Source organism: Dasypus novemcinctus, chromosome 13 (genome assembly GCF_030445035.2).
Source record: "Dasypus novemcinctus isolate mDasNov1 chromosome 13, mDasNov1.1.hap2, whole genome shotgun sequence".
NCBI lineage: Eukaryota > Metazoa > Chordata > Mammalia > Cingulata > Dasypodidae > Dasypus > Dasypus novemcinctus.
In genome coordinates, this window is record NC_080685.1 from 81,049,772 (window position 1) to 81,062,114 (window position 12,343).

The 12,343-nt window shown below is 33.6% G+C and overlaps 1 protein-coding gene across 2 annotated transcripts in view; it reads left to right on the forward strand.

Annotated features, from left to right (window-relative positions):
* LOC101430062 (complement factor H) overlaps positions 1-12,343 on the forward strand; it is a 99,600-nt gene that overhangs the window by 15,393 nt on the left and 71,864 nt on the right. For both annotated transcript variants that reach the window (XM_071207629.1, XM_058274908.2), the window contains exons 2-7: positions 1,809-1,991; positions 2,869-3,045; positions 7,201-7,377; positions 8,809-8,991; positions 9,104-9,283; positions 12,010-12,186. In XM_071207629.1, the coding sequence (XP_071063730.1) occupies positions 1,809-1,991; positions 2,869-3,045; positions 7,201-7,377; positions 8,809-8,991; positions 9,104-9,283; positions 12,010-12,186 (1,077 nt within the window). The remainder of the gene's footprint in view (positions 1-1,808; positions 1,992-2,868; positions 3,046-7,200; positions 7,378-8,808; positions 8,992-9,103; positions 9,284-12,009; positions 12,187-12,343) is intronic.

Sequence of the window (12,343 nt, forward strand, 5' to 3'; positions counted from 1 at the left end):
TGAAACTGCTCTAAGAATGTTTGAAGTGGTGAATACAAAAACTGGGAATACACCGAATACCAGTGATTGTACACTTTGGATGAATTTATGCTTTACCAATATGTATGAATAAACTTTATTTGTTAAAAAGTATTGATTGATTTTTATAAATATGAGTGTTTACAGGTATACCTCAGTTTTTATGCTTCACTTTATTGTGCTTTGTAGATATTGCATTGTTTACTAATTAAAAGTTGTGGCACCCTGTGTCTGACAAGTCTATTATTGTCATTTTAAAGAACAGAATGCTCAGATTATGTTCAGAATTTTTTAACAATATGGTATTTATTTATTAAGGTATGCACATTGTTTTTTAGACATATTCCATTGTACATTTAGTAGACTGCTTTGTAAAATGTAAAGATAACTTTTATATTCATTGACAAACTAAACATTTTGTGTGGCTCACTTTATTATGATATTTGCCTTATTGTGGTGGTCTGGAACTGAACCCAAAATACCTCTGATGTTTGCCTTTATTTCTGAACTCTCAAGTCCGTAAGTCTGTGTCTTTCCTTGTGCCATTAGAAGGTTATTTTAATTACTGTAGCCTTGTGTAAGTTGTAAAACTAGGAAGTGTGAGTTTTCCAAATTTGTTATTCATTTTCAAGGTAGTTTTGACTATTTGAACATATTACCCTTCCGTAATAATTTGATGATTGAGTTTTCCACTTCAGCAAAGAAGATGGTGGAATTTTGAGTGGAATTTCACTGATTATGTAAACTGGTTTGGGTAGAATTACCATCTTAAAAATATTTATCTTCCAATTCATGAACATAGAATTTCCTTTCATTTATTTAGTTCTTCAATTTTTTCACTAATGATTTCTAGTTTTCCATGTTAAGCACTTTACATCCTTGATTAAATTTATTCACTGACATTTATTTTTTTAGTTGGTATTAAAATGAGGTTGTTTCTTTAATATCATTTTTGAATTGTTCATTCCTGGTAAATAGAAACATCACTGACGTTTGCAAGTTGATCTTGTGTCTTGCCACTTTGTCAAATTCATTTATAAGCTCAAGTTTTCTTCTTGTATATTATTTGGGCTTTTTAATACATAGGTTAGTGTCATCTGTGAATATGGATATTTTCACTTATTTTTCTTACCTAATTTCTCTGTCTTAAACTTTCAGTAAAATGCTGAATAGCAGAGGAGAAAGCAGCCATCCTGTTTTATTCATTTTCTTTTTGGGAAACTTTCATTATTTTACCAATGACTATGATGTGGCTTTTTCATAAATGTTCTTTGTCATTTTGAAGCAGTTTCTAAATATTCCTTCTTTTCTGAGTGTTTTTATAAAGAAATGGTGCTGGATTTAGTTAAATTCCTTTTCTTATTCAGTTGAGATAATCATGTGTGTCCCCCCCCCCCTTCATTCTGTTAATACGGTGCGTTACTGTAACTGATTTTATGTTGAACTACCCTTGCATATGTGGGTTATGTCTCACTTGGTCATGGTCTGGAATCATTTTATTGTGCTGTCAGATTCAGTTTGCTTGTATTTTGTTGAGGATTTTTGCATCTATGTTGCTAAGGAGTATTGGTCTGTAATTATCCTTTCTTGTGAGCTTTTTATCTGACTTCAGTGTAAGAGTATTGACCTCACTGAATGATTGAGAAAATGTTTATTGCCTCATCAAATTTCTGGGATGTTTGAGAAGAAATGTGCAAATTTACTTATTATTTAATTATATTTTAATATCAATTGCCTTTTTTTTTGCAATACTGTGTATTGAACATATATTTGTGCTTTTTACCTTTTAGAAACATGTTCAAAAGTAGATATACATATCCACAATGGTTTCTTTTCTGAATCTTATTATACATATCCTTTAAATAAAACAACACAATATAGTTGTAAACCTGGATATTTAACACCAGAAGGTAAAACATCAGGATCAATTACATGTTTGCAAAATGGATGGTCCGTTCAACCCACATGCATTAGTAAGTAATTTATTATGTTATTATTCATTCTACTGATGTTAGTTGTGCAAAAGTTTCCACTAACATAATTCTTGGGAGTGGTGTGTGTTTCCATTTGAAAAGATAAATAACATCTGAGAAATTGTCTGTCTCTCTGTGTGTGGAAATATGTATATATATTTCAAACTGTTTTTCTCTCTCCGTAACCTAGATGATTCTGAAGCTTTTCTAAGAACAAATTGCTTAGTTTCCTTCATTGACTAACTTTATTATCTGGAAACCACTCAGTGATATTTTTGAAGTGTAAGATATTCACTTCCTATTATTTAAATTTATTTTCTTTTCTTGAAATTTCCAATGATTAAAGGAAAATGATTAAAGATGACCCATGTCAACACATTTTTTTACTAATTTGTGATCAATTATCTGCTATTCAACTTTCACATTATGAAAGGTAAAATGTTAATTAATACATTAATCTTTTAATCAAATTAATCCATTTCCTCTGTTATGTATGCTATAATTGCTCAAAGTTATATTACCTCTAAATTTTCTATATGCCATCCTGCTTGCCTAGAAAATGAAATACAAACATCATTACATTATGTCCTATTTTATTACCAGCATGTGACAAGCTTAAAAAAGTAAATAGAATGGTCAAAAATGTTATTAATATAATTTTCTGATGTTTTAATAGATGAGAGGAATGATGTACAAAGAAATAAATTTTTCATTTTTAGTAACTATGTGGGACAACAGCTTATCACTTGTTTTCTTAGATTACTTTTTAAAAGGTAATTACTTAATTAGCAATGGGCAAACTTTCTGTTCCCAGGAAGAATTTACTCAATTGTCCATTAATAACATTAGAACTAACCTCAATTTTATAATGCTTTAGAATCTTGTGATATGCCAGTATTTGAGAATGCCAGAGCCAGAAGTAAAGGCACCTGGTTTAAGCTCAATGACAAGTTGGACTATGAATGCAATGATGGATATGAAAGCAGAGATGGAAGCACCACAGGCTCCATAGTGTGCGGTGATGGTGGTTGGTCCGGCACCCCCACTTGTCTAGGTAGGTACTTTTATTTCAGCCATTCATTTTTCAGAATCAAAAAAACAACTGTGTGTTCTTTATTTCAGATTTGAATTATCTAGAGAGCCTTTTAAGGAACAATGGTCAAGTACAAGGTGTCTTCTTATCTAATGTGAACTGGAAACTGATCATGTTTTGAAGCCCTAAGATAATAATCTATATTTAATGCACTATATTAAAGTAATGAGTCTTGTGCGCCACATACATTAAATTTTATAAATCATTTTCAAATAATCCCAAATGCAAACGTTCAAATTACTTAAAACTTAAAACCCATTACCAAAATTATGGCTTGTTAAACTTCCTCAGCTATTTTCCTCCTGAATTTCTGCTTTCCACCTTATCCCTTGGTATTAATTTCTGCAGTTCTTGCCAGGAGCTCTTCTTTTTTCAGACATTGATAGTTCTGTGGACAATTGTCTATGTTTCCCAGGCCTAGAAAGAGAGTTTTCACCTGTGGAAAACTGTGTGGATGTGGTGTGTTCCACATAGAGGAAATGGACTGTATAAAACTCTGAAAGTAAAAGTATATTTGGGAAATATCAGGGTGTATAGAGTAAATTTAAGATGTGGGGGAATTTTATGAGTTGAGGCTGAATAGGAGGTCAAGGCAAGTTTAGCCAGTTCATTCAGGTGTTAGTTTTCATGAAGGAAAAACCACACAATATTTTTAAGCAAAGAAATGAGAAAATTAAAATTGCATTTTGGAATACTTTTTTTCCTGTGTGCTTTGTTTGTGGTGGACAGAGAAGAAGCAGTGGGTTCATACAGAGTAGAAAATGGTCAGGATTATGATCGTATGATGCCTGTGAAAATGCACAGCAGAGGAATGATTTCAATTGTTGAAACAAATGTTTTCATAGATGTGGAGAGAAGGAAAAATTTATTAAAGGCTGTATAACACACTGATTAATAATGCAGTCTTTGGAGTTAGCCTGATTAGAATCTATATCCAGTTCCTTTAATTGCTAGCCACGTTTTTTTTGGCAACACATCTAACCTCTTTGAAACCTCTGTAAATATCTGTAAACCTCTGCAAAATGTTTAATACTTAAAAATGTTCGGATGTTTCAAATGATTGTAATTGTTATTAGGACAAAAAATCCACATAAAGGTCTTGGCACAGTGCCTATCACATGTTAGACTCAAGGAAGGTGGAACCTAATTAAAATGGTATAATAATTGTAGTGATCCATAAGTCTTCCATTCATATACATGCAAAAGATGTATATGATGTATAAGTTAAAAGATGGTAAAAATGTGGTGGACTTGGCAACATAGAGCCAATGATAACTGGCTTGTGGACATAACTATTTTAAAACGTTCACCATAAAAGGAAATAGAAAGCTCAGAATACAGCTGGAAGAAATTATGCCCTGAAAATAAATTTTCTCTTATAAAGATGGGAGACCTAAAAGCATCCTGAATGCTAAGAGAAGCTCACAATAGAAAGGAGAGCAGGGAAAGATGGAATACCTGAGGTCGCTATGTCCTCATAAGTGAGGCAGAAGGAGAACCAGAGCCCCTGTGAAAAGACTGGGCTTTTGCCTACAGGGTACTTCCTACTTTGTAGCAGGAGAAAGGAAGGAAGGAAAATGGGCACATAAATATCATGCAGGAAAGAAGCAAGAGCTGATGGTTTCTATTTCCCCATAAAATATGAAACAAGGTTATCTGAGGATGAGTATTGCATTGGAGTGGGGCAATATAGGTAGAAGAAACACTTGGTGAATTATTAAAAATAGAGTCTGCAGAGGAAAAAACAATATGTTTGTTAAAGAAATGAGGTAGACTTGCTTAGAAGTATTGAAGGCTGAGTGAAATATGATTCATTCAGACCATCAACAAATACCTATTATATGCCCAAGATGATGAAAAATACAAAGATGAACCTGATTACTAGATCACTCATTCCAATATAGGAGAGTGGGGGAAAAAACACAGTAAATTAAAAGCAATTATGAATCAAGGATAAATATAATTTCTATCTGTTTTATATATCATTGGGTTTAAAGAAAAGAAAGAAGTGAAGGATTTAGATGGAAAGTAGGAGTGGACTGAGGGCTCTATTTTGTCTAGGATGGCATCTGTATTAGTCAGCCAAAGAGGTGCTGATGCAACATACCAGAAGTCTGTTTGTCGTCATAAGGGGTATTTATTTGGGGTAGAAACTTTACAGACATCAGGCCATAAAGCATAATTTACTTCCCTCACCAACGTCTATTTTTACGTCTTGGAGCACGATAGCTGCGAACGTCTGTGAAGGTTCAGGCTTTCTGGGTTCCTCCCTTCCAGGGTCTTGCTTCTCTCTGGACTCAGGGTTCTTCTCTTCCTGGGTCTTTCTTCTTTTTCCCCTATGTGCTCACTTCCCGGGGCACCAGCTTAAGTCTTCAGTATCAAACTCCAACATCAAAACTCCAACATCAAAAATTTCCAGCATCAAAAGTTTCCAACTCTGTCCTTTGCCATGCCATCAAGAGGTGGGGACTCAACACCCTCCTGACGTGGCCCAATCAAAGCCCTAATCATAATTTAATCATACCCAGGTACCGACTGGTTTGCAAACATAATCCAATATCTATTTCTGGAATTCATAACTATATCAAACTGTTACAGCATCCATGTAAGAAAGATTCGAAAAACTATTCAGGATAGAGGGAGGGACAGTGTAACTTGGGCAGCATTGTTCTTGACCTATTTTTTTTTTTTTAAACTCAAAGGTAAAAAACCATCTGGACCTTGATTGAGAAGGGGAGAGATATTCAAAATTATGTTGCAAGTATAGACAAGGCTGGATCATAAACTGCCAGGATTGTACTCTAAGTGAGAAGCTTTTAAGATGATTCTACAATTTTTCCATGTGATTAGAGGGAGATCCAGGGTTTATGAACACAGAAACGTATGCAAAGTTGAAAATTATGCCAAATCCTGATACATTATTTCCAAGGTCATTTCAATGCTGTCAAACATGAGAGAAAAATATGAAGGAAAGGAAGTTGGAGTGACAGAGACAACAATAGAAACCCATGTGGTTCAATGTTTAACTTTTGAAAATTTAATCAAAATTAATTACCAGGTTAACACATTGTTAGAAATGGGCAACGTAGCTTTCCTCAATGATTGAATGAACAAATGATAACATAATGTACTTTTAAAATATTCTTTTTTCATTAATTTGCAGAAAACTGAATGTAGTTTGGTTAATATTTAATTCAAACATACTATGACTTCTATTCTTTGTTAAGAGGTTTCAAAAAGTTATCATAAACCATTTAAAGAAAAACTGTTCTTATCCATTTTAAGGTTTACAATTAGAAGTAAAAATTCATGAGAACATTTCAGAGTCAATACTAGGATTTATGAGTCTGACATTTGCATAAAGACAAATATCTCTAATGATATGTTCATTCAAACTTGTCTTTTAATCACATTTCATAAATTATTATCTCTATATAAACATAGTTGCTGGAAAATACTCAACAGTCAGGGTCATTTTTTTAAAATCAGGTTTTACCACAACATGTTGAGAAAAATAATTTGTATACTATGAGTATAAAATATATAAGCAAGCAAATATACAAGTTAAATAATTGCTATGTGGTCGATTGGAATAGAATTTTAGTGAAGGAATTCCAATGATTCTCATTTAAAGGTGATTTTCTCAGCTAAACTATTAAACTTAACATAAAAATATAAATGAAAGCAAATTTGCTCGGTTACTTTTTTTCTGACATAACTTTTAAAACTACCTAATTTATATTTAATATTATGTTTGTATGTTAAAAATTGATTTTTGAATAGTTTCTTCTTAACATGATTCTAATTTTTAAATTCCAATTTTTTATTTTAAAAATTTATCAGCAAGAAAGAAGGACTTAATATTAAATTATTTCAATATTAACAATAAATTCAGATCCAAAGTAAGCAAGTTAACTTTACCAATATATTTTCAGGGCACATGTATTGTCTTAAGGGGGTAGAAATCTTAAATAAGGCTTTTCACAAGATAGATTTGTTTGATGCCTTTTTGTTTTTGCAACATACAGCACCTTTTTTTGACATGACACGTATAAAATTTTATTTGTCAATGATAGATTATATATTCTGATGAAATCATTTTACATTTTGTTTTAGAACGAACATGCAGTGTTCCAATTATAGAAAACACCTTACTTGCTCAGCCACAGAAGGAGAGTTATAAAATTGGAGATGTGTTGAAATTCTCCTGCAGAGAAAAACTTACAATTGTTGGGCCAGATTCAATTCAGTGCTACCATTTTGGATGGTCTCCCCAGACACCCACATGTAAAGGTGAATACTTATCTTACAATCGTTTAAAGAAGAATGGGAATTTGGGATAGCAATCTCTTTTTATCCCTGTCATTCCCTGTGGGCTCTCAGAGTTTCTGATATCTAACATATTAAGCCAGATATGTTATAACTGGCAAGGACATGGTTTGGGTGGTACATATCTCAGTTTCCCTTACTGAGAATTGCTTGAACTTACTTAATAAGTTAATCGCCAATTGTTTCTTAATATATATATTGGAAGTATTCAGAGATACATATATGGTAGCTATGATTGGGGGACTTTTTTTGTTTCTTTCTCTTTTTCCTATAATTCTGTTTTCTGTGTCATTGTTCACCAACAGAACAATCAACGAATCTCTCTCTCTCTCTCTCTCTCTCTCTCTCTGTCTTTGTGTGTGTGAGTGTGTGTGTATATATATATATGATTTATATATTATTGTGGGTCTTGAAAAGTCTGAATTCCAAATGAGCCGGCTAGAGTCTGGAAATTCTGGTAAAAGTGAAATTGAAGACTTTAAAAAAAATGCTGTGCAGGTGGGATTCAGTTTTGTCGAAAACTGCAAACTTAGTTCCTCAAAACAAAAGTGTTCCAGGCAGACAACCCAGTCTTTCTTACTAATTTTCTCACTTCAATGTTCGCCTGCTTTTATTGATGACCTCTCTGATAAAGTCTTGATTCCTCATTCCTCAGGCTGGAAACCTAGAAGGAGATGAGGATGTAGTTTTGAGGCAGAATCCCTTCTTTCTCCTGGAACCTTCAGTTTTTTACATTTAAGGTCTTCAGTTGATTAGATGAAGTTCACCTACATTAGCAACTGGAAATCTCCTTACATGAAGTCATCTTATTGTAGATGCTAACCCCTTTTAAATATATATCCACAGCAACATCTAGGCCAGTCTTTGACAAAACAACTGGACACCAGACCTGGCAAAGGTGACACATAAAATTAACCATCACAGCTATCATTATATTTGAACTTTTATATAACATGGGCCTTACCTTCAGTTTCATGAGTGTGTCTAAACAGCATTGGAGCAGCTTGTTCTCAATTCAATTTCATGTACGGCTTAATTAAATTTAAATAATAAGTTGCTTGCCTAGGGTGATGATACTTTTTTCAAAAAGTTACGCTAAATGTTGCCATAGATTATGAAGATTAATTCAGTTTATATAACCATATTTGCTACTCTCCATACATCTTCAAATTATCTATGTTACTGAACATTTAAAGTCTTAAATATACCATCCATAGTTCAATCTAAATAATGAAACTGGGAAACTGGAACCAGTGTAATGCCATTCTTTTTCATAGTTTCAGAATGCTGTTAAGAATTTAACAATAAGTAATAAATTTTAAAAAATACCATTTTGCTATATTTTTATTGTAAAATAGATAATTCATCATAATTTACACAGTATTTCTTCTGCAGAGCAAGTAAAATTTTGTGGGCCACCTCCTCAGCTTCCCAATGGGGAAGTGCAGGAAGCAAGAAAAGAAAAATATGGACACAGTGAAGTCGTAGTATATGATTGCAATCCCAGATTTCTAATGAAAGGGCCCAAGAAAATCCAATGTGTTGATGGAAAATGGACAACTTTGCCTATATGTATTGGTAATGTATTTAAAATATTGATATTTAAATACTTTTTTGCATTTTTTATTTTATTTGTGTAGCTCTATGCATTATGTTTTAAAGATAAACATATCTTTGTGAAATTTGCTAGAGGAAGTGAGAACATGTGGAGATATCCCTGAACTTGAGCATGGTGATGTCCTGTCCTCTGCCCCTCCCTATCGCCATGGAGACTCAGTGGAGTTCAACTGCAGAGAAACATTTACACTGATTGGACACAAAACAATTACATGTGTAAGTGGAATGTGGACTGAACTTCCTCAGTGCATTGGTGAGAAATTACTTTTCAAACTGATATTTAATAGAACTTAATATTTTTATTGTAAAAATGCATTTGCTACCATATTTTTGAAATTTAGAGATGTTACTGGAAATGTTTGATCTTATAAAATTTGTTGTGTATATTTCAATATGTGTCTAAAGGGGAATAATATAAACTGAAATAGACATTTATGGATCTTTCTTTCCCTGATATTAATATAGTTTATCTTTACAAGTGTGACTCTACATTTAATTAGAGATCGTTTCACTGCCCAAAGGGAACCCAGCCTCTATCAAAGCTTCTAAATTTGATCATTTCTCTGTTTGTTGCAAATATGGCAGAAAGAAATTAATGTGCAGAAGGATGAGTGGGCCACAGGCCTTACACACTAGAGTAACTTAGTGACATGAGACAGTGAGAGTTGGCCAAGGAAAATTATGACTGATGGGCTTCCCTTTATAGGTGAATCTTCCTACCACTTTGATGACCAAATCTTTGAAGGCTAGCTGAAAGGGTCTAAGTCACATTTCCCTTGGAAAAAATTCTTTCTTGAAATTTTCCTGGACTTCTTTCAAAAAGAGCACTAGATATACAGTCTTACCCATTCCTAGACATTAATTCCCCTAGGAAAAGTTAGAGCTTAGACTTGAGTGTGGAGAAAATGGATTACTACCTGTTTTGTTCACTGCTGTGTTCCCAACACCCGGAAGAGGGGCTGGCACATAGGAGGTGTTCAATAAGAGTTTCTTAAATGAATCAATACATGTCGTTGCTTATTAATCCTGATATTTGGCTAAGCATGTTTCTTTCAATAGTGCTAAACATATTCCTGTCAATTGTACTGCCACGTTTTCAAGACCCAAGTTCACTTTTGTCCTTTCTTTTCCGCAAAGGATTTCACCTCATTCCACATGTGGGAAAAAAACATAAATTAATATCAGGTCTAAAGCCTGTCACATTTTCATCCTAACTTACACAAAACCTTTGCTGCAATTATTACTTCTGATCTCAGAAATGTCCTTCATAAAGTTCATCTTCTGCCTCTATTCAGCATGCTGTCAACCCCTTCCATTTTTTGATAGCACGTACTCCATCAATTTTCCTTTCTTAAAGATTATTTTTACTTGCTTCCCTTTCTGGCTTCTTTGCTCTCCTCAATATTTTATTTTTCTCCTAAAAACAAATAAATCCATCCAGAAGCCAATCATTCTTATGACAAGGATGGTCATGAGAGCAGTGTGTCCTTCCCTTGACTGTACACCTTACTCCAGTTACCATCACTCAGAGAACACCTGCCTTTGCCTTCCTCAGTACTGTACCATGTGGTAGATTATTCCCCCTGAAAATAGGACTAATTCCCAAACTTCTAGTATGTTTTGAAACAGCATCCTTTAATTTTTTTCAGTGTTGCATTAAAAAAGCATTGCTTTCCTTGGCCAGTCACTTCACTTTCTTTATTCTGTTTGACCTCACTCCACTCTGCTTTCCCAACTAGTAACAAAAAATACTATTAAAACATAAACTGGGGAAGCGGATTTGGTCCAGTGGTTAGGGTGTCCATCTACCACATGGGAAGTCCGCGGTTCAAACCCCGGGACTCCTTGACCCGTGTGGAGCTGGCCCATGTGCAGTGCTGACGTGCACAAGGAGAGCTGTGCCACGCAGGGGTGTCCCCACGTAGGGGAGCCCCACGCATAAGGAGTGCGCCCCATAAGGAGAGCTGCCCAGTGTGAAAGAAAGTTCAGTCTGCCCAAGAATGGCACTGCACACATGGAGAGCTGACACAACAAGATGTCACAACAAAAAGAAACAGAGATTCCCCTGCTCCTGACAACAACAGACATGAACAAAGAAGAACATGCAACAAATAGACATAGAGAACAGACAAACTGGGGCAGTGGGTGGGGGGGGAGAAATAAAATAAAATAAATAAATCTTTAAAAAAATACACTGGTATTTTATCAGATTCAAAAAAGACCCCCATCTTCATTGAGCATTTGAAATATATATTTATATAATACACTTCCATGGTTCATATATTAATTTATACAAGAGTCAGCAAAGATTTATTATTATTTCCTTATAATAATATTACATTATAGGATGATGTGTTGCATAAAGCCTTCTCAAAGACCCTAAGATTACATGTAGGAAACAAGTCATGAATTTTAGCACCCAGGTTCTTATTTCATTTTTCTGTCTCTGTTTTCCTGCTGATCATTCAAAAGATTTGCTTTAATATCCACATTCTGTACAATACATCTTAAGGCATATTTTCTTATTATGTTTTATTACCTTTACTGAAAAAAATCTTTAAACTAACATGATTCCTACAAATCATTATTTGATGTTTTGTGGTCAGAGATTAAAATAATATGGTTGTCTTGATATCAGAAAACTAATGAATGTGCATGAATCCAAATATTGGGCTAAGTTTAGTTGCATGTTGTCTGTTCCTTAAGTCTATGATCCATAAAAGTGAATCTCTTACGCTCTTCAAGTGCCTACATGCAAAATGTCCTTATGACAATTATTGCTTCTGATATTTCAAAGTCTGGAGATAGGAGTTATCTTCATATAAAATTGCCCATTTCAATCAAAAGGATCAGCAATAACTTGATCAGTGGAACGTATAAGAATTAATCATGATTTCATCATACTGTTGTATCTACAGCTATTTTATATAGTAGATTCATTATAATTAATCTTTTCATGGGAATATTTTCATTTTATAGCAAGAGATCAACTTAAGAAATGTAAAGCATCAAGATTAATTGTACATCAAACATATCTATCAAACATGCCAGAATTTGACCATAACACCAAATTAAGTTACAGATGTAAAGGAAAATCACTATTTGGACAATCAATCTGCATAAATGGAATGTGGGATCCTGAAATCACCTGCAAAGGTAAGTTTTTAATTTCAGTGCTTTAAAGTCATTCTATTTCTTTCTAACTTGTAAAAGAGGTATTTTTTGTATCCTTTAAGAAATAACTATTTATTATTATATATACTTTTCAAGGTGGAGAGCAATTTAGAAACTAGCCAAAGCATTATTTCTAAAT